Source organism: Corvus cornix, chromosome 14 (assembly GCF_000738735.6).
Source record: "Corvus cornix cornix isolate S_Up_H32 chromosome 14, ASM73873v5, whole genome shotgun sequence".
Lineage (NCBI taxonomy): Eukaryota > Metazoa > Chordata > Aves > Passeriformes > Corvidae > Corvus > Corvus cornix.
In genome coordinates, this window is record NC_046344.1 from 14,571,727 (window position 1) to 14,594,210 (window position 22,484).

General features: G+C 46.9%; 1 protein-coding gene across 1 annotated transcript in view; it reads left to right on the forward strand.

Moving 5' to 3' along the window:
- LOC104684663 overlaps nt 1-22,484 on the forward strand; it is a 74,610-nt gene that overhangs the window by 31,712 nt on the left and 20,414 nt on the right. The window contains exons 7-17 of the mRNA XM_039560542.1: nt 1,491-1,607; nt 3,909-4,053; nt 6,196-6,427; nt 8,286-8,392; nt 11,319-11,473; nt 12,759-12,903; nt 15,648-15,776; nt 17,296-17,490; nt 18,723-19,049; nt 20,689-20,763; nt 22,198-22,251. Coding sequence (XP_039416476.1) covers nt 1,491-1,607; nt 3,909-4,053; nt 6,196-6,427; nt 8,286-8,392; nt 11,319-11,473; nt 12,759-12,903; nt 15,648-15,776; nt 17,296-17,490; nt 18,723-19,049; nt 20,689-20,763; nt 22,198-22,251 — 1,681 coding nt within the window. The remainder of the gene's footprint in view (nt 1-1,490; nt 1,608-3,908; nt 4,054-6,195; nt 6,428-8,285; nt 8,393-11,318; nt 11,474-12,758; nt 12,904-15,647; nt 15,777-17,295; nt 17,491-18,722; nt 19,050-20,688; nt 20,764-22,197; nt 22,252-22,484) is intronic.

Genomic DNA, 22,484 nt, shown 5'->3' on the forward strand with positions numbered 1-22,484 from the left:
AGGGCTGGTCTGGGCTCATTGTGTTGTTGCAGACAGGAGCTGGCATTGTGCACTGGAAATGGGGAAGATCTGTTTCCTTAAATCCACTTTTCCTCTGATGATATTTTCCACAGCAACCAAGTGTAATATCAGCAGTGGAGGCTGGGGAATGATGGATTGCAGGACAGAGTGGACAGATCCACTGGGAGATGCCAAAGCTCTTGGTTTGGTGCAGTTGATTTGACTGAAACAGGCTGAAACGTGAAATCCCCAGTTCTGCTTTCAGGCAAATATCTCATGAAGCACACCAGGTAGAGGAAGGAGACAACACAAAAGGTTACTGAAGTGAAAAGGCAGTTGTCAGAGGGGTTTTAATATTCAAATGAATTTCATTTTCTGGTTGTTACCTTGAAACATTTGTGGAATGCTCTGAAGTGCCAAGCAGCGCACCTGAAATCTCTCAGGTGATTACACAATTAAACAGCATTAGATGGAGCTCATGATGCAGAGCAGATGCTTCTCCTTGCAGGGTTAGCCCCTTTTCTCTCCATCATAAAAGTCCTGATGAGACCATGTTGAAAATTAATTTCTTTTTCTGTTTTTGAAAAGGTCAGTCCACACGAGCTGAGGACAAATTAACACCTGCTGTAAAAGAAAGTAGAGCCTTAAAAAGTAGTGAAGCCTCTTTGAGCTACGCCTGAGTTTTAAAAGTGACTAATTTTGTTTCCTTCATCCCTGGAATGATTGCTACCCACTGTGAACTCTTCCTAAATGCATCTGTGTTTCTGGAATGCTCAGACCAGGAGCTGACAAACATGACTTTCAGGAGTTGCCTTTGTCCCTGGACTGTGGCCTCACAGAGCATGCAGTCACAGCACATTCTCCTGAGCAACACATCCTTACACTTGCACTTGTACAAGTTGCTTGCTTGGCTGCCCAGAAAAGGGATGAGAAACAAAATAAGGTGCTGAGCCTGGGAAATGCTGTGCTTGTGTTGAGCTGTGACCTAAATGCCAGTTTTTTGCCTATCCATGAGGATGTGGCACGATGAGACTTACAGATATGTGTCACTTGTAGTGACATGAACACAGGAGAAATGTGTTATTTTGGCTACAGGCATGTAGAGGTTCATGCAATCCCTTCCCTACCCTTCCATTTGATTAGTTAATTAGAGCATTGCTTTCACAAAGCCCTTTTCTGCTGAGTGCTCAGCACAGTTGTGGAGAATTGAGGTCTCAGCTGATGGATGCAGCTCCTGGTGATGTCCGTGGGTGCTCTGTGTGTTGGGGAGTCACTGGGGTGGACCCTGGGAATGCTCAGGCTCTTGGGAAGCAGTTGCAGATTCATGTTCTTGGAATATCACTTAACTGGAGCAACTGGAATAGTTACAAGAAAGCAAATTATATAAATTAACAACACTGGCCTGAGTTTAATCCAGATCCTATTTTTCCTGCTTTATTTTAAGGGACCAAGATAACATGAAAGTGAGAGCTGTCCTTTGTGCATTTCAGGCAGTGGAGAAGGTGTTTGCAGCGCCAAAGGGATTTTACTGGCAGACAGTTGAGAGTGATGACAAACACTTCCCTGACAGCAGTGCCATGGAGGCTTGCAGAGACACAGACACTGAGGTAAAGAACAACAAACAGCCCCCTCCTTCCTCACTTGGGGGCTGAGGGGGGACACTGGGAGATAATTAAGTGCCCTGGAATATTTCAATCTAGAGGTTTGTTACTGATCTTGAAGTATTTTGCACTCAGCCCTAAATATATCAGCTGAGTATTTTATGTCATCGGTATTGATGTGCTGATTGCTCTGAGCCACAGAAGATTAAACTTTGAAATGTGTGGGTTGGAGAAATTGCTACCAACCAGGTGCAAATCTGTAACAGTAGACAAAATTTTGATAACCTGAAACCACTTGACTGTAAGCCAGTAAACAGCACAACTTTGATTAAACTTGGGCTCAGAAACGTTCTAAGACATTTCTGAAGGTTCTGGTACTGCCTGACCTTCAGTAACTGTGTGTGTTGTATGAACAAGTAGGGAGTAATTCTACTGATTCTACTGCAGGAGAAGAGAAGGTTAAAGTGATTTCATTTAGCTCTTGGTTAGGAGTGCAGCACAAAATGTACACGACCTCACTCCTGTGAGATGAGTTGTTATTGAGAAGGGCAGGGCAGGGCCAGCAGCAGTAACTGGGGTCAGCTGAGAGTCACAGAGCCACAGACTGGTTTGGGTGGGGAGGGACCTCAAAGCCCATCCAGTTCCATCCCCTGCCATGGCAGGGACACCTCCCACTGTCCCAGGCTGCTCCAAGCCCCAATGTCCAACCTGGCCTTGGACACTGCCAGGGATCCAGGGGCAGCCACAGCTGCTCTGGGCACCCTGTGCCAGGGCCTGCCCACCCTCCCAGGGAACAATTCCTTCCCCATATCCCATCCAGCCCTGCCCTCTGGCAGTGGGAAGCCATTCCCTGTGTCCTGTCCCTCCATCCCTGTCCCCAGTCCCTCTGCAGCTCTCCTGGAGCCCCTTTAGGCCGTGGAAGGGGCTCTGAGGTGTCCCTGGAGCCTTCTCCTGTCCAGGTGAGCACCCCCAGCTCTCCCAGCCTGGCTCCAGAGCAGAGGGGCTCCAGCCCTTGGGACATCTCTATGGGCTCCTCTGGACTTGTTCCCACAGGCCAACATCCTTCTTGTGTTGGTGGGCACAGCACTGCAGGTGGGAGTCCCAAGTGCCAAGGCCAAGGCAGAGTCCAGGGTTCGGACAGTGGCCAGAATTGCTGATGTCCGACACCAGGCCAGGCACAACTCAACAAAGAGCAAAGCCAAGTGGCAGGCTGCTGAGGAAAGGGGGGACTGGCACTTCCTGAGGTTTCCCAGTGCTGGATGGCTGCATTTTCACAGCTGGCCCCATGCCTCAGAGCAGCTACAGGAAAATTCTTCCTTACTGCCTGCTGTGAGTACTGAGTTAATAGCAGGAGAGCTTGAGCTAGACAAACATAAAGAAATGGAGCTTTTATTCCTAATTAAACCACTTTTATATGATTTCAGTAAATTTATATCTTCATTTATCATGGTGGTAAAGCCTCATAATGTCTTTATGGGGCAGTAGCATTTCATTTCAAGTGTCCAGTAGTGATGGATTCATTTGGCGTTTGCTGCAGCCATAAACCTTGAGCTGGGGAAATCCTTGAGCTGCTCAACAATAAGGAGAACCATGCCTAAATTTGAGGCCAGAAAATCAGCTTGTCTGACCCCCAGCTAGACAGTTTATTATCCACAGCACCACACAACTCCCTGTCATAAAGTGCTTGCTTTTAAAAGCAATTTGTTTCTCTGATGGGGAAAATAATAATGATTTGCTTCCCTTTTGGGTATAAACATTCAGAACATGTTGGTGTGTGTCTTCCTACATGCCAGGATAGGCTGAATTGGATTAAGCTGATAAAGAAGGCTCTGAAATGTAAATTTGGGACAGTACCAGTGATGTGTTTGCCTTTTGGTATTTTTTTAACATTGATTTTGGTGCTGTTAAAAGTACAGAGACACAACCAGTTGGTCTATTATTATTTAATCATCCAGAAAGATGGGCAGATGGTACTGCACAAAGTTACCAGCAGAAGGGAGGCACTGTGGTCTCTGCCCCAGTGGCCTTGCAGTTCTTTTCTAGTAGGTTTATGTGACAAAAGGCACAGTTATATCAGCAGAAATAGATTAAATTATAATTATCATTGATAGCTGTGATTTAGTCCAAAGCCAAGAGCCTCCTGTGTGAACTGCACATAAACAGAAACCAAACCCAAGCCTCTCTGTAGCTGTGCCAGTGCAGATCCATCCTAGGAACTCCAGGTGAGCAGCAAGGCTGCAGCTCTGAGGTTGTGGAGGACTTGGAAGCATTTCCCTCATTTTCCCATGTTTTTCTCTGGCTGTCCAGGTTGCCATGGTGTTGCTGTTTGAGGCTCTCTTCCGAAGTCCCCTGGAGACCCATCACATGCTGCAGCTGCTGCTGGGCTCTGGGCTGGATGTCTGTGGCCTCCGCCTGCTCTACCCCGGGCAGGACCTGCTGCTCTCGAGTTCAGGTGAGCTCTGCTTCTCCTCCAGAGCTTCCATGGTGCTGAGGAAGGCAAAGCACTGAGGTGAAGGGTGATGAGTGTCAGATTTGCAGGAGGGTTGCTTTATCACTTCCTGTATCTTCCTCAAAAGAAGTTATAGAATAGCTTTGACTGTTTCTTTCTTTCTTTCTGTTCCCAGTGTTGAATATTCATGAGCTGAATTTTTAACTCTTTATAAGTTTTCAGGTCTCAGATTTTAGTTGTTGTTCCTTTGCAGTGAACTTTCCCACATTTCAGCACCCTGAGCTCCAGGGACAGACTCATTTGAGTTGAACATAATAATTTAGTTCCCCACTGATACTCCTGAAAGTTTTAGCTGCAGAAAATCCAGCCTCCCTTTTCCGCAATTCCCCTGTCTCATTGCCTGTGGGACTTCAGGAGTACTGATTTATCTGTCCTGTAATTGCACTGGCTGATAAACCATCACCAAAATGTCACATTATTTAATAGAATCCTGTCTGAGGTGGGAGAGCAGCAGGATAAGGTAAATAAACATGATCTGTGGCTCTGAACTCAAATCACAAAGTCTTTAACATCAGCCACCAATGTGTCAAACATTGGCATGTACCACTCACATCTTCCTTTTGTCCCGTTTGAGAAACAGAGGTGATGCAGCCCGTCCTAAAGCACTGTGGAATATTATTGGTTGCTACTGCAACACCAGAGCAACAGGTGTGCCCTTAGCTGCAGAGGTTAGAGATTGCCTCTGCCTGTGGCCTGTGCTTCCTTCTAAGCCAGGAAATTCTCCTGGAAGGTTCAGATGTGCCACCATCTCACCCAGACAATCCATTTCTCTTGGGAAAGGCACAGGCAGGCTGAGAGGGAGGGAAATGGGCTTCCTTCTCCTCTGGCAGAAGGGGAGTGAAGATCAGCTTAATGAGAGAAAATTCCCCAGTCTCCTTGCTCCCTTTTTGCATTTGCAAGCAATAGGAGCAGACTGCCTGAGGAATGGGATTGCAGGTGCAGCTGTCTGGGTGCTGTGCACAGAACACATTCCTGGTGAGGGCTGCAGAAAGGGAGGAGGCTCCAGAAATGAATAAGGAAACCATAAAACCAGCAGTCATTAGGAGCTGACAGGCAGCAGATCTGCTTCAATGCTCTGTAGCATGCACCATTATTTAACAACATTTCGTATGAAGAGAAAATTCATTTGAGCTGAGAACTGCTGTGCAAGTTTGTAAATTAGATTTTTACCCTTAGCTTGATAACTCTATAATTATTATTTTAAATATTTACAGCCAGTTGCTCCATTCTCTACCTGCTCTGGAGCTTTGTGTTCTGCCTTCTGATTCTTGTGCAAGAAGTGATACATTTGAATATGTTTTTAAACCTAAGGGAAGAAAATCACACACCTTGCTGCTTTTTCTGACATCTGCAGTAAGAACTACAACAGAGGCAAATTTGCTTTTTCTGGGGTTACTTCCTGGGCCCCAACTATGCTGGAGAAAGGTTTGCCAGAGTCATAGGGAAAAGTTGTTGAAGGCAATAAGGGAAGTCAGGGTTCAAATCCTGGCAGAAAATTAAAGGTGGCAAATCAAATATTTGCCTGGATCTTACAGCATTGTACAAAATCTGTATTTGATGCAGAAGGAAATAATATAGAACAGAAATCCCCAGATTTCCAGTTTGTGATCCCCTTCAAAAACATCCCTTCCCTCAGGCCCCTGCTCTTGTCCTGTCTCTACTTCAATCCCCCAGCCTTGCTTGTGGTCATGAACAAGAGGAACTTGAAGTGCTGGCTTAGAGTCACAGTTTGGGCTGGAAAGGACCCTAAAAACCACCAAGTTCCAACCCCTGCCACGGGCAGGGACACCTCCAGTGCATCACTTGCTCTGTAATAACTTTTCCCAGTGAACATGAGGCAACCAATTCCTCTTTCTTCAACAGACTGCCTTGAATAACCTCAGGTTTGCTGTTGGGTACAAGTGTGCAGGTGCTGCCAGCATCTCTCCCCCAGGACAGAGAACCAAGTGGTTCCCAGGACAGTAACCAGGTGGTTCCTCTGTTGAGGTCTGGCTCTGACAGATCTGAAAAGAGCCCTCGAGTGGAATGAATGACTTTGGGGTGGGTTGTTCCATGTTTTACTCACACAGGTGTTTGTTTCCACAGAAAAGCTGCCTTCCTCCTATACTTCAGAGCCTGGCAAGGTGCCCCCAGTGTTGGCATTAGGTGTGAGAGGACCCAAAGCCCGTGGCATCCTGCAGGACATCACCCGTGGCTCTCCCAAGGCCTGGAGCCAAGCAGAGCCTCTCATGTCCCTGCCCCTGCCCAGCCGGGTGCACAGGGAGCTGTGCCTCTGGTTTGGAGGGAGAGCTGCTGGAATCCTGCCCCCAGCTTCCAGGTGATAACCCCGGATGGTTTGGAGCTGTTGCTCCACAGGCAGTGAGCCATGGAGGCAGGCAGGCACTCAGTGCTCTCTGTGGCAGCCTTCTGAAGGTCCTGGAGCACGGGAGTGCAGGGGGAGCAATCCCTCTGCTGCTGTATTTCCCAGCCAGTTATGCAGTCTGCAGAAATCCTTCTCTCTTCTGCAGCAGATCACAGAATCATGGAATGTCCTGGGTGGGAAGGGTCCCACAGGGATCATCAATCCAGCCCCTGGCCCTGCACAGACACCCCAACAACCCCACCCTGGGCATCCCTGGCAGCGCTGTCCAAACGCTCCTGGAGCTCTGGCAGCCTCGGGGCCGTGCCCATTCCCTGGGGAGCCTGGGCAGTGCCCAGCACCCTCTGGGGGAAGAACCTTTCCCTGATACCCAGCCCAACCCCCCTAGCACAGCTCCAGCCATTCCCTTTGGTCCCAGATGTGTCAGGCGTGGGACAGTTGCAGTTGCTTCCTGTTCCCTGGTATCCAGGCCTGTCATTCATATTCCTGCAGCAGGATTTGGAAACCTGGTGCTGGAGAAGAGCTGCCAGGCTGTGTGCCAGTGAGTGACCCTTTCCTAGGAAACCCCTGGTTTTGCCCTACATCCCCCCATATCAACGGGTAAAGGGATTCAGCAGGAAGAGGTTCTTTGGAGGATGATGAGAGAGAAAATGAAGGGTGGCTTATGAACCTTTACCTGCATGAGAAACTCTGCTGCAGAAAGCTCAGACAAGGCCCTGCACCTGCAGCTTCTGGAGAGGTTTTTAGGGCTCCTGCCTGATCCTGGGGGCAGGGTGGCACAGTCAGAGGCAGCAGGCTGGAGGTGAGCTCCTCCGCAGTGCTGTCAGTGCTTTCTGTGAGTTGCAAAGCTCAGCCATGTGGAATTAACCTGTGGATTGCTGTGGAGGATTGTGTGTCAGAGTTCAGCTCTGCTTGGCCACCACCAGCGACTCTCATCATTTTTATTTTTAAGATGTGAAAAAAAATCAATTTGGCCAAGTTTCATTCTCTTTATTTGTTTCTTTTCCTCGGGGATGCTTTTTTCCTCTTACAAAGATGATGAATTCTGCTCCGTTGGTGTAACTCAGTCCGGAGCGGTGCTACATCCTAAATAATGCACTTGTCTTCTCCTAATGCTGGTAATTTGGTCTGTTGGGAGACAGGAATACAAACTGCAGCTCAGATTGCCCTTTTCAGATTAGACTTGCAAATGCTGTGGGCTCCTGGGAGTGAGCAAGCAGGATGTGTTCCAGCCAGCTCCGTGGTGGTGGCAGGGGATGAGGCAGGTTTGCCTGAGCAGCCTGAGCTCACAGTCCCAGCCAAAGCTGTTCCCAGACAGTCCCTGGCTTTCAACCACACCTTCTGTTCACCCTGCCCTGATTGGGTCCTTTTGGATATGCAGGAATGTTGTGGAAGTTTCACTGGCATGATCATCTCTGCCAGACTGGATCGTGCTTGTTGCCTAACACGAACCTTTCAAACTGGTTAAACTCAGCCTAAAGAACCCAAAGTGAATAGCAACTAGGATGTGTCTGTGGGTGGGAAAAGCTCTGCTAGTGCAGCCTGGCATATTTCTTGATTCCCAGATTTCTTTGCCAAGCTGGCTACTTTGCATTAGCTACTTTTAATTGAACACAGCCTCAGGGGGAGTAATATGAAAAGATACTCAATCAGAGAGACCTTGATGCAGCTCATGTCACGGACAAGGGATTGAAATGGCTTTTCCAGTAAAGCAGTTTTACCAGAGAAGCTCCTGTGGCCTTGGATTTGTCACAGAAAGTAGGTTTGAGTCAGAACCTTTAATATTTTTCATTTAATATTTATCGTTTTTCTGCAGCTCTCAGAGTCCTTCATCAGCTGGGGCAGGAGCAGATGAAGAAAAAGTTGATCTCCAGGGCTTGATGCTGCCTCGACCTCCAGCCATGCTTGTCTCAGCTACCAAAGGTCAGTGTTAGGGAATGAAATTTGAGGGTTTATGGTTCTCCTTCACTGATAACATCATCTTACACCAGCCCACCTAAGGCAATTCTGCCTCCTTGGATTTCTCAGGGCTGTGATCTGACCAGTTCTGGAGCCAGGAATGAATTTCTAGTGGGACATTGTTGCCTGAAATGAAGCAGCAAAGGAGTGGCACCACTGCATCCTCCTCATGGGAGCAGCTGCTGGAGTCCTGGGGGCTGCTTAGATGTCACTGAAGGGGGAAAAAAGAAACAAAAAAACACTTCACAGGAAATTTCTGCACAGAGGGGCCTGTTCATCAAAGCAACAGTCATGTGAAGACCTAGCAGAGTCCTGAAACCGTTTGTTTATTGATCAGAGAGCATCTGCCTCTCCTGGTGAAGACTGAATATTGTAATCAAGGGAATTAGATGGTTAAGGCTTCATTTAGGGCAGGACTGACCACACAGAGAGGAGAGCACTTTATGGGACTAATATCAACGGGTTATCACCTGGTTCCACTCAAATCCCCATTTTCCCTTTGCAGGAACAGTGTTCAGCTCCTGAATTTGTACCTAACTAGCAGCAAACTGTATCCAAGTTTGCCTGGCTAAAAGGTGTTGGGGTGCTGCTGGAAAGGCCAACATCCTCTGGAGTGGGCCTGGCACAGCACATTTGGGGTGCAGGGCATTTTTGGACAAAGCTCTTGGAGCTCTTGGCTGGTTTGTGCTGCCCCAGTTGAAGGTGGTTTCACAGGAATGAAGCCTGAGGGGAGCAGAAGTTCAGCAGCTGTCAGGGAGGAGATGGCAGAAGGAAAGCAGGATTGGAGTGACAGAGAAAGAAGGCATGGGGAATTACATTGCCAAAGGAAAGAATCCATGAGAAAAGGATGAAAGCATAAGCCAAAAAAATGAAAAAGGAGTGGAAGGGAAGGAAAATAGAGAAGGGAGAAAGGAAAAAGCCAATTTTGAGACAGTTTTTCATCTTTTGGCACATGTTAACTCAGGTAGTTTGGCAGCCAGCCCTTGGCTCTGTTATTTGGGATTGGGATTGATGGCAGCTGGTGGCTACTGATGGAATGAGTCACATTTGCTGCCTCCCCTTCCTTTTATGGCCGTTAATGATTCACATTTGCTGTGGGCTGCTCAGTTCCACCACACCACGTTCCATCTGCATGGAGCCTCAGAAGTCACTGTCAAGCTTTGCTCCTCAGATAACTTTGCTCTGACAAGAGGAGCTGAAGCTCTGGTCTGGGAGCAGACACTCTTGGGGTTTCCAGGAAAAGAAACATTCACTGACTCCTTCCCTCTGGTCTCCAGTAGCTCCTCTTGGAGACAGGAATATTTACCCATAAAGAGCAGAGGTACTGCAGCTAGGCAGACCTGCCCCTTCTCAGTAATCAGTTTAGTGACCCAAGCAGATATCCTTGTTGATTTGGGATATGTGTGTGCAAAAAGTGTTTTTTAAAAGTGTTATCAACTGGAGAGGAGCCAAAATCTTCCCACCAACAATCTTAGATTCTGACAGTTCCCATATCATGAATATGGCTAAAAGCCAGTGTTAAAGCCATAAAGCCAAGCAGAGATTTTAGACAAAGAACCACCCTGCCTGTGCCATCCTTAGTGATAAATACAAGGTTCCCCTTCTTTTAGTGCTGTTGCTTTGAACTTCCAGGCTGAGCCTTGGCAGGACAGATATCCATATCACAAAGTCTAGGGAAAAAATGAAATATTCACTGTCCTACCCTCAGAATCAATTGGGGCACAGAGAAAAATCCTCCAATCTCATTAAATGGGTTGGTTAAACATAAGAGAAATTACTGGGGCAGTGGAGAGCAAACCCATGTAGAAGTGGCACTGAGGATTTGTCTTCAGAGCTCACTCTTGGCAGCTTCTGGAGATCTGAATATACATTGTGAGGGTTAAAAAAGCTGTGTTAGGACTAAGAAAGTGTAATAATGGAGGTCATGGTAAGAACAGAGAGCTCAGGTAGATCAGAGGCTTCAGGGAAAAGTCCTGAGCTTGTCTCATAGTGCTTAAGATGTGGCTCGGGCTGCTTAGGAGGCCTTGGAGGCTCTTTCTCCTGAGCTTGCTCAAGGTTGGCAGTGAGCCTGGGATTCAGCTTGGAAAACAGTCTAAAAACCCAAGTTTCTAACCCAAGGTGAATTCCAGCTGTGTCTACCATCTTATGTACTGATTTAAGGAGAGCTCGAGCAGCCAGACCTGGTGGAAGAGGCTCAGGTAGGACAAGGCAGGCTGGTACCCTCACCACGATGTCCAAGGAACCTGTGTGGCCCCAGATGGTACCAAACCAAAGGTGAGATCACAGATGGCCCAGAGCTTCAGGAGTTTGTGCCACAATACAGGTCTGGGATGAAGGTTAAAGGCAGAAATAAAGGAGGGACAAGAGGAAGCAGAAGGTGGTGCAGAAGCAGCTGCAGGCTGAGAACACCAGTAACAGCAGAGAGGAATGAGAGCAGAGAGGAATGGCCAGAGCTGCTTCCTGCTCTTTGGAGTGGACTAATTGATCAAGAACAAGAAGTTCTTGTTGCCCTGTTTGGTCACTCAGAGTGTGGTCAGGCTTACCAGGCCTCAGTCCTGCCCTGAGTGCTGGGGACTGCTCCCACAGCCCGGCAGTGCTGACACGCTGCGTGTGAGCAGCTCCAGAGCTGGGGAGACAGACTGGCTCATCCCATTCGATGATTCATAAAGACATTTCTGATGATGCCATAAGCTGTCCCACTCTAGGCTGGCCTTGGATTGCAGTCATGATGAGCTGGATGCAGCAAATAAACCGTAAACCACACGGTCACTGCTCAGGATACAGCTGTTTGCTTCAAGGTGGAGGCAGCTGCCGTGAGAGCTGCCTTGCATTGATGCCACAGCTCCTGTGACAATAATATGCTATTTTTCTTGCCCTTTCTTTGATCTAGGGGACATCATTCTGCTGGTGTCACCTGTGGTACCTCCACGTGCCTATGGGGCTGTGCTTTCGACCTGTGCTCGCCGGGGCTTTGTGCTGCAAGGACTGCGCCAGCTCCAGCTGTCAGCACAGCAAGCCCTTGTGCTGGGCATGACACCAGGGCAGGTACTGTGCCCTCTGTGCCCGGGGTTACCCCTTGTTCTGCAACTAATCGTGCCAGCACTCCTCCAGTAAGTGCTCAAGGACACCCATTCTCTCTTTTCCAGCTCTGCCTGTTCCTGTGAGTGGTGCTCTGGCTGCTTTCAGTGCTGGCTTTTTCTCTTGCAGGAAAATTCCACAAAGCCTTGGCCTCTCATGGAGAACAGGAGTGTAAATTCATCATCCTATTCCTACTAAAACAAACTTGAATTTTGCCATTGATGTCAGAATAAGCAAGAGCTGGCAGTAGCCCCATGAACCAAAATACCACACTCTGATCTGCAGAGGTGGCTCAGGAGAAGAGTCTTCACTAACAGGCTGATATTTGGTGATGTACTCCACAGTCCCTCTGGGCATTTCAGCATGAAGTCCCCTGCTTCAGTGCATTCCAGATGGGTTTCAAAAAGAGCTTGCAAAAATAACTTTTTTTTTTTCCGTCGAAGCTCTGCCTAACACGGTGATGGGTTTGAGGTAAAGTGTACTTGGCATTTTGACAAGTCAGCCTAAGGAAACAGCAATAATCACAAATGCAAGGTTGCAGTCAAACTTAACATGTGCAAGAAGTCCAGTGCTGCACTTCTTACAGTATAAATCCCATAGGAATCATATGGCACCTTCTCTCACAAAGGAGTGGACCCCTCACTTCAAGTCATCGTGCTGAGGGTTCTTTGCTATGTCAGTCAGGAAATGCATAATTTTGCAAATCAGACTCAACAAATCCCCTCTTTTCTGCTCATTCTGTGATCAAGCCTAAGGAATAACAATGTCCCTGCCCATAGTATTTTGTAGAATGTATATAACCTATTTATGGAAAACTACAGCCCAGACAGCCAGATATTTGGAGCATGCTGGGGTCAAGTGGGTCAAGTGACCATTAAAGAGTTAACAGCAGCAACCATGGCTCCAATGTGCTGTTTGGAGCTAAAATTTCTGAAAATCATCCCTTCATTTGGGACTCCAGATAATCTTTGAGTGACTTAAGGATGGTACCACGTATCAGCTGAGTTACAGCTGCTGTAGTTTTAGCCCAGCCCAGCTGCAGGGCAGAATGTTTTTGTGTTAAGCCTCTTCGCTGAGTTTAAATTAACTTTCTCTGTCTCAGGAAAAGATGATGCAGAACACCCAGATATTGGAGATCTGTGGCTCAGTGGGGAGCTGTATCTTGTTATGCCATTGTAATTTATCTATTTGCTTGAGCCCTGTAGTAATTACATCTGGATTTAGCAGTCCAATCTGCCCCTCATTATTTCAGATTGCTGTCTTTTGCCCTGGCAAGAGTTCAAGCTCACCTGATGGTCCTGCAGGAGGAGAGGTCCCTGCTGGAGCCCGCAGACACTGCCTGGTGTTGCTGCTGAGGAAGGAGAACGCCAGACATCACATCCCTGCCTTGCTGACAGGTAATGCTTGCCCTGCCCAGCCACCTGGGAAAGAGGGTTTGCATTTCACTCTGTGTGAGTTCCACATTAGCAGTCCAACCACAGCTGTGCAGTGCAGGGAATCTTTATCGGGAATATGCTCGTGTTGCTGTAGGAATCTTCACACCAACGTGTGAATCAGTCACTACTACACATCCAACAGAGCTGCCTGACCTTTGCCAGTTGTTTGATCTTTAGCTCTGGAGTCCTCTTGAACTTAGAATCACCAAGCAGTTCCTCATGGAAAGGGCCTCAGAAGGCCTCTTATCCAACATCCTGCTCAGCAGAGCATCAGCAATGAATTCTGTCAGGATGCTCAGGGCTTTTTTTCAGTCAGGTCCTGAAAATCTTCAAGGACAGAGATTGTCCTGCCTCTCTGGGTCTTTGTTCCACCATTATGGGAAGTGGTTTTCCTTTATGTGGAGTTGTAACCTCCTGTTTGGATCTGTGAGCTTTGTCACTGGACACTTCCAAGCTGGGCCTGACGTTGGCATCTCACACCCAGCACATGGAGGTTGTTGGGGCTGTCCTGTTCAGGGCCAGCAGTTGGATTCCAATGATCCTTATGGGTCCCTCCCAGCTCAGCACTTGCTGTGATTTTATGGCTTCAATCACCTCCTCTCAGAAACTCTTTTTGCCCAGAGAGGGAGGGTAGCCAAAACACAGCTGTGCCACTGAGCCTGAGGGCAGCATCTGATCTTACCAACCCCAGCTTCGAGTCCTGCATCCTTGTGACTTCCAAGCACCCCAAAGGTGACTCATTTTGTATGAAGGAACTGCCAAAAACCAGCCAAGTTGCTGCCTTAGATCTTTACTTGAGTTACTGTTTTCTTAAGGATCAGTTGACATCGATCTCAAGTGGGGAAGATCAGAGGCCACAGCAGTGGTCAGGAAGGAACAGAAATCCTGCCCTGCTTGGCTCTTCCCAAGAAGGAGTCACTGTGGGTGACCCTTCCATCCCAAACAGCCCACAATGGAGACATTTATCCACGGCCCAATAGCTTCCTTTAATCTACCCACAACAGGAAAGAACATTCAGAGGTTTGGGGGGGGAAACAATGACAATTCAAATAGTCCTGGGCTTTTTCTCCTGAGACTATCACAGAATGTTCTGAAAACGTGTGCAGACACAGAGGATTAATCATGGCTCAGTAATTACAGCCCCGTGTCACCTGCTGCCTCTGCACCCAAGGAAAGTTGCTCATTAAAAAGTGCAGTTTCTGCTGCTTCCCTCAGTGCCACAGATGATGTTTTGTGTTCATGTTTTGCACGGGGAAATTTCCACTTGAAATATGGGGCTGGACCAAAGGGTAGTCTGCAAAGGTAAAATATTGTCCCTCATGGTTGAGAACGCAGGGTTTTTCCCATTGTTTGTGACAGATTTTGCAGATGCCTCTTTCCATGTGTTCTGTAATATTTTCATCAGTCCTGTACTTCACAGCTGATTCAGAAAGACACCTTAGTCCATATTCCAGAGCTCTGGAGAGGGGAAGCTGATATTCTTTCCACACAAGCTTTGGTTTTGGCCTCTGGGAAGTGATGAATAGCACTAAGATTGGAGTAGGGTAAATACCTCACTGAGAAGTTTTGCATTTGTAATCAGTATGAAAAACAGTTGCCCCTTCAAGGTCTTGAACACTGTTCAATTTTCAAAGCAAGTTAAAATTCAACAATTATTCCTGAAATAGAGCAGATAAATAGATGGCTGAGGATCTGTGTCCTGAGGTTCAAACATCATACATTTTTGTCCCAGCTTTACTTTCTGCCATGCCCTGAGTTTGAATAAACAACAGGCAATACTGCTGTGACACTGATGGCCCATTTTTGGTGCCTCACGCCTTCTGAATTTTGAGAAGCAGGTGATTGTCAGTGGTACATTTGACATCCAAGCTTTGCCATCAGCCTCTAGCACCAATAATCCATTTCCCATGCTCCACTACAGTGAATTTTTGACAGGCTTGTACGGTAGGAAGCAATCAAATGTGTACAAAGTAATTTAAAAAATAACAAGCCTTTAAAACTGTGGCCTGAAATATTATTACAGAAGGCTGAACTAATTGTTGTGGAAATGTACTGTATGCAACACCTTCATGCACTGCCTGTGCACAGCCCAGCTCTTTGGAGGGAGAATGGGAGCTGAGAGATTGCTGGCTTTAAGCACTTAGTGTCTGTAAAAGTGGAGTGGAACAGGATGGAAATCACAGCAGCAGAACGTGATGTCTCTGTTCAGGCCTGTCACCCCAGCAACACCTCCCTGCCCATGAGGGCCCTGTCGGATTGCAGGACTTTGGCCTCATGCCTGGAGGTGTGAGACACCATGAGGGTCTCCACATGAGCACTGGGCTCAGATTTGGGACTCTTCCTAGTGGACACCACCTTAGTTCAGATATTTATTCTACTTCAGGAGCCCTGTGGCAGCATCTGTGCACTTGTTCCACGTTTCAGTTCCCAGCAAGAGTTAGAAGGGGATAGAAACAACTGGGTGCTGCTGAAAAAGCCAGAGAAAGCTGTGGGCCAGCCTCAACTTTCAAGAGCTCCTTGCCCCTTTCTAAGTGGTCCACGTGATTTTGGGGAGAGGAGGTGGTTCAGTGGCATTTAGTGACTCGGGTCAGCTCAGTCTGTGAGGGAGCTGCGGCCAGTGACTCAAACATTTGATAGCAGAGTGTTTTCATGTCAGGCCGAGCAGAGCTCTGCATTCCTCACATCTCCTGCTGTTCTGAGCACAGGGCTGATGGAGGAGCTGGCAGAGCCAAGCCTTGGCAGCGGGCACAGCATCCCCCCTGCAGCTGCTGGACCGGACCCCTCCCTGTGCTTCCACGGGGCTCCGTACGCCGAGGCCTCGCTGCAGAGCCTGGGTAGGTCAGGGCTGGGGAACTGCTCTGTCCTGGCTTTTATGGGATCAGCCACTCAGGGAATGCTGTGGGGTGGGAGGGACCTCCAAGCTCATCTATTCCCGTGGGCAGGGACACCTTCCATGAGACCGGGTTGCTCCAAGCCCCATCCAACCTGGCCTTGGACACTTCAAGGATGGAGCAGCCACATTAACAAGGGATTTTCCTGAATAAAACCATTAGGAATATGTTTTTTGTCTGTAATAGCTCATTTACTGTTTTGCTGCCAGTCAATCACAGTAACTCTCATGGAAGAATCAATGGAAATCAAAATGAAAATACCTTTTTAAAGTAAATTAAAAGATACATGCAAAAAGGAATTATTGAAATGTGACACAATAACATCCAATTAAGCCTTAATTAAGATAATTAAAAGATTAATAGCCAATCAATACATATTTATTGCCACAGTTTCAAGAGAAGTCAAAATACTAAAATGAGATAAATTGGTGGTTGTGTGTAAAATTGGAATGTGCTGAAATGATAAATGCTGGCAGCTATGGTTCTGTAGGTGCAGAAAAGGCATTTTTCAATCTCATCTTACTCAGATATTCTTAATTTCAGTTTATACAGTTGTATTCACTTTGGTAACTCGTTCGTTCAAAGCTGGGAGATTGATAGGATTTCAAACAGCAAGGAAATGGGTTTTCTGTTCTTAATCTATGACTCACATGGGCGAGTCTTAAACCTCCTAGTTCTGTACACTTGGAGTAAAAAAAAGCAGCTGTTTATTTCACTGACTACGGGTTGTGGGTTTTTATGTGTTCAGCAACTTAATTTAGCTTAATTTAATTGTTTGAAAATTTGGATGCCAGGACTTTGAGTTAAAATATATTGCTCTCCAAAACCAAACTGACACTAAATCCTATGGAAAAATAAAAATTAAATGCATGTCATTCACCATTCTCTAGCATCATGAAATGTTATGATATAGGAATAAGTAAAGAAATGTTTATTGATATAATTGGTTAAATAATCATGTAGTAAATCAGTATGGAATGAAACAGGGATTTCCAATGGGCCAGGGATTCTCCAGGCTGTGCTGTTCCCAACAGGACTGTGGATATAAGCAGTGTTACAGCAGTCCCCAAATCAGCTCCCAGCTGTGTGCCCTGCAGTGTCCTAGAAAGCAAAATCAGGTATTGATTTAATGTGAAGTCAGTCATTAGTTATCAACCCAAAACTGGTGCCTTAAATCATTTTGGTACAGATCTATCAACTCTGCATAATGGTGTGAATAAGGATATCAGAATTACAAGGGAATATATTTGCTTTACTCAGCAAAATGTAATTCCAGGGAAGGACTGGGACTAATTAGAGGGAGTTTGCTGTGTTAATATTCCTCATTCAGAAGGCTTTTCCTGAGCTGCAGCGTGAGCAGACAGTGAAATGCTGGTTGAGATTTACACCATTCCTTCACAGCAAAAAGTCTGAGATCTGTTTTCATGGGGTAACAGTTTTGTTTTGATGCTCTCCCGAGCAGGAGGAAACCTCAGCTCGGTCCCAGAGCCCCATCACATTCCTCTGGATTTTCTCTGCCACCGAACTTACGCTGCTGAGCCCGGGATGGAGCAAGTGGTGATGCTGACAGTGGTTGGGATGCAGGCTCTGAAGAGTGCTGGAGAGCTCCTGCAGCAGATCCTGCTGCCTGGCCTCAAGGATCAATCTCGGAGTGCAGGTGATCCCAGCTCTTGGGCAGGGCTGGAGACCTTGGGCAGGAAAGTTTATCCTGGGTAGCTCTTTTTAGCATAGCAGGAACGTAATGGAAAATGTGGTGAAGGGGCCTCAGGAAGAACAGGTTGCTTTGTTACCTGCCTAAAGAGCTGAAGAATTTATCTTGGTTTGTTATGGGCAGGGTGACATTGCTTGTCACAAACAGCTCAGGTGGGCATCATTTGCTTCAGAGAGCATCAAATGAGTTCTGAGAAGTGCTTGGGCTTGCTGAGCTTTTATGTAACACAGAGCAACGTGTCCCTCCCTGAGCACTGGCAGGTAAGGCTGGGCTGGAACTGGAACAGGAATTTGGGAGTCTCAGGCTCTGTTGTGTCTACTGACAGCCCTGGTGAGCAGAACCAAGGCGCTTCACGCTCCGGTTCCCCCGTGGGAGGAGCAGCGATGCCATCCCCACACTGGGTGCTCACACAGGCATGAAAAGGGCTGTCAAGCCCTAGGCAGGGCAGGGAGTTTATGTAATTTCATGTGCAGGTTGCACTGAAGTGTGATAACACAGGAGGTGTAGGCACAAAGGGCACAAGTCTGCCCCGGTCTCACACTGTGTTGTATCCAACTCCCCTAAAACGATGTCAAAATACTACTTGAAATCCTGTGATGTTCTGTATCCGAGATCTGAGCCAACAGAAATTTCCAGCACTCATGGATTGAGCCCTAAGTACCTTGCTACATAGTCAGAAGACAACTTTACAAACCCAACAACATTGAAACTACTTTAGAGACAAGTCAGCATTTTGTTGTATTTATTACTGTGATGAACACTGCTTAAAGCATTACGAGAGGTGCTAAAGGATCCGTAATTATGGATTATGCTGTGCCAAGCCACACTGTTATCAGGGTACTCTCAGTGATTCCCTTTCAGCTCTCCTCCATCAGCTGCGCTCTCTAATCAAATCATGGCACTTGCTCCCTGTGGCTCCCTGGTGATTTCCCAGATAGCCCATTTTTTGTTCTTCACTGTAATGTCATTTCTTAGCACTTACATCTTGTGGGTGTTCCTGGTATATTCCTGTATGTGCATTAAAGTCTATTCTGGATGAAACAGAAGTCAAAACAGCCTTGGAACTTGTGTAGGAAAAAAATGGATGTATACTAAAGTGTTTGTGTCCAAAAGAAAGCCCAGCTTCTACGAAACACAAGCTGCTGTCTGGTGCTAAACACATTTTTCTTGACTTGCAGCAGAGCCTGATTCAGGATTTGAGCTCCTAGGGCTGAAGTGGCTGCCCCATCTCACTCGGTGTCAGGCCAGGGAAATAACCCCTTTTGAGGCTGGAGACACTCACTGGCAGAGGAGCCTGGACACGCTGATGTCCAACCCCGTCCTGGTGTGCGCGCTCCGGGGCATCGACGCCTTCCGAGCCCTGGGAGCTGCACTGGAGGGATGGACACAGGGCAGGGACAGGCTCAGCATGGGTGACAGCCTCCCACAGGCAGTAATGGCCTTGACCCCAGAGGTGACCTTCAGACAAGCCATCCTCTTCTTCACAGAGGCAGATTTTGTAACTGGTAAGGCACGTTTTTACTGTTTGTATTATCCTCGGGGTGTGTGGGAATTGATTGAACTTGGACAAAGGAATCCAGTGCTGGGGGTTTTCTCAGGCACAGAAAAAAGTCATAATTTGGGGGTAAATTCTGTGCTTGGCTGAATTAAGATGAGGCAATGAAAGCAGCAGGAGCCAGCTGAGGTCATCTACAAGGTGACCTATTAAATTAATGTGGCTGTGCTTGGCCTGGTGCCCTTTCTAATGATCTTGAGGTACTCCATAAGTATTAATTAGATACCAGAGCAATTGGCAGGAGCAGTAAATAATACCATACATTTTACCTCTGTAAGAGAAACTGAAGACCAGAGGCCAAGAGCTCTCCCACCTAAATGTGGGCCCCTAATTGTGGTGCCAGGCTTTTGGCTTGATGTCAGCCTTGCCCTGTGCTCAGGGAGATGAAGGGGTTACCAATCTGTAAGAGCCGAAGAAAACAGATTTCTTGAGAATTCCTTTTTATATCCTGGAGGAGAATGAAGAGAGGAATGGAGACCTTTGCTGTCAAAAGCTTCTCAGAGTTCAGTGATGTGTGCCAGCATCGATCTTTCAGCACAGTAAATTTGATAGTTTCCTCCTGTAGCAGGAAATGTATAGCCATGCCTCTTAAAACTAAATCACTGTGCAGACTGTGGGGTTATTGATACTGCATGGCTTAGAGCAGCAGACTACAAGCTCCCACTGTTTTCTATTAATGTGAAATATTCGGAGAAGAATTGGGACTGCCTGACTCCTCACACCCAGAGAGAAGCAGTTCTGAGCCTGACAGTTTCTGGCAGGGAGTTGGAACAAGATGGTCCCTTCCAACCCAAGCCATTCTGGGATTTTATGATTACTCAGAAGCAGAGAGGAATCAAAGATTGTGGTAACACCATGTATCAGCTGAGAGGGAGTGATGCAGTCCCATAAGTGCATTCGTGCTTTGAATTTACAGCTCTTCCTTTATCTTTCCTTGGGGAAGAAAAGTCCTTTGTCATCAACACAAACTTGGGCACTTGTGTCAAACCCACTGTGCCTGTGTAGTGTGCAGTAATAAATTTGCTTTGCTGAATACCAAGAAGAAAGGTTTGTCTGGGAAAAGGTCCTGGGTTTAGGCTCACAGCAAGTTCGGGTTGTCAGTGAACTATGGGGGTGTTCTCTGTGAGACTGGTGAGCAGGAAGAGGAGCCTTCAGGAGGGAGGCATCAGACATCCCAGAGTGGTGTCTAAAACTGTAAGAATTCATGCACTGCAGCCCTTAATTAAAGTTATCTTGAGATGGAGAGGCAGGATAAGAGGGAAGCAGAGCTGCAAGCTCAGTTTATTGGGGGAGGTTGTGATGGTAGGGCCAGCCCTTCCCACCAAAGCCACTGTCAGGAACAAAGGAGCACAGCTGAGGCACAACTTCAGCAACTTGCACTATCTCTTTTATAAGGTAATTCCATTTTTGACTTGTGTTTTTATTGTTGTGGGAGGAATGGAGAGGCCTCTGTGCTCAAGAACAGCTCTTCAACATTTTGTAGCATGTTGAACACCTGCCCTGCTAAATAAAATGACCTTTGTCACCCTCCAGACAGTGAAGGTTTCCCATCTGTGAATCCATAAAGATACTTGTCTTTCCTTTTCCAGATGCAAAACACCGCCCTGCTGGGAAATACCTGCCACCACCTGGCAGGAGCTCCAGGACTGAAGGGAAGGCCACAGGTAAGCACCAGTTGCCTCTTGAGGAAAAAGCAAGTCACTTTAGACTCTTAAACAGATTGAAGAAAACTGTATGTCCTCAGTCAGAGCCATTGAAATGGGGTTAGTGAACCTTCGGTCAGACATCCTAATCCCAGGCAATTGGGAAGGAAAGGCCAGTGGGATCCACCTGGTGCTGGGGGAAGGTGGTATTGCCACATCATTTCTTCTCTACAGTCCTGAGAATGCCCCTGCTGAGGGATGGTGTGGAAAGTCAGCTGGAAGAGTAATTAGTGCCAGCTCTTTAGCAGCCTTTTTCAGGTGCAGATCCCAGAAATTATGATTTTCATGATGTTTTAGAGAGGTGAAATCAGAGCAGAAGGTGCATTTCCTCTGTCATTTACATCCCAGCACTGCCCAGGTCACCACAGGATTCACAGATCCTCAAAGTCCTTTCAGATAACCCCAGCACTAAGGAAAAAAGATGGGAGGATGTGAGCTAAAAAGTTATGAGACAAGGCAAGGACCTTAGGGCTGGTTCCACCTGCTATTTGTGCTCCTATTATTGCATCAAGCATGTGGAAAGAGAAAGAGGCCTCATTAGGAAAAAAAACCACTTTGGCTAAACACCTTCCAGATACTTAGCCCTGAAAAATAGATAGCCAGGGATTTTGGACAGTAATAAATACAAAAACCAAAAGGTAATTCTGTTTTGACAAACAGATTTTAGTTCTCTTATCTACCTTGCACGTCACAGTGGCTAAATTTGCCAGTCACTGGAAAAGGAAGTCTCTTATCAAACTGATGCAGGATTCCCCTCATTGTGCCCTAGATCTGGGTAACTTCTCAATTCACATGTACCTGAAGTGCCTTGATTTTCCTCACCTCTCCAGGTCACTGTAGGTTTTACATTAGACTGAAGGAAACATTTTTCTATTGGCTTTTGTCCTAAGTTCTGATTCACCAGACTCCTTTCATCCTGCTCTGCTCTCCTGAAGAGCCACTGGAGCAGCCATTCCTGACTGGCTGGGGAATGCCAGGGAGGTTTTATCAGCACCACTCAGGATCCACAGCACTTCTTTGTTTCTGAGAGAACATCAAACAAAACACCTGAGCTCTGGCAACACCAGAAACAGGGCAGCATCTGACTTGACTGTGGAATATTAGGAGCACAAATAGATTTAAAACCACTTTTAACCACTCTCTGAAACCCCAGAAAAGACAACCAAGATCCAACATGATTTAGGATTTGCAGTCCTGATCAGCCTGTGCTCCTGGGTGTGACCCAGCCCAGGGTGTCCCAGGACATCTGAAATCAACCCATCCATGTCCCAGTGTAACACCCTAAAATATCTGTGTGTCACTGTAATGTTGGCTGCTGTATGGAGAGATGATGGCACAGTTCTCAGGTTGTCTCAGAACACACAAAACTCACTCAAATCTGCTTCTCTTCTTTAGAGGGTGAGAGCTGGAGGTGCCGAGCAGAATCCCTGTTTTCCTACCTGCAAGCAGGTGAGAGAAGAGCAAATGGAAAAATGTGGTTTGACAAGGACTTGGTGGAGATAAATCAGCTGGATTTGCCAGCCCAAAATAAGCAAAAGGATTACACCAACATTTTCCGTAGGCTGGAATCCAGGCAGGGATGCACTCTAAGCATGCCAGGAGATGTGGTATCTGCTTGAGTTCACACTTATTTGAAGTCACACCTATCTGAAGTATTATCTATAAATAGCATATAAATGAAA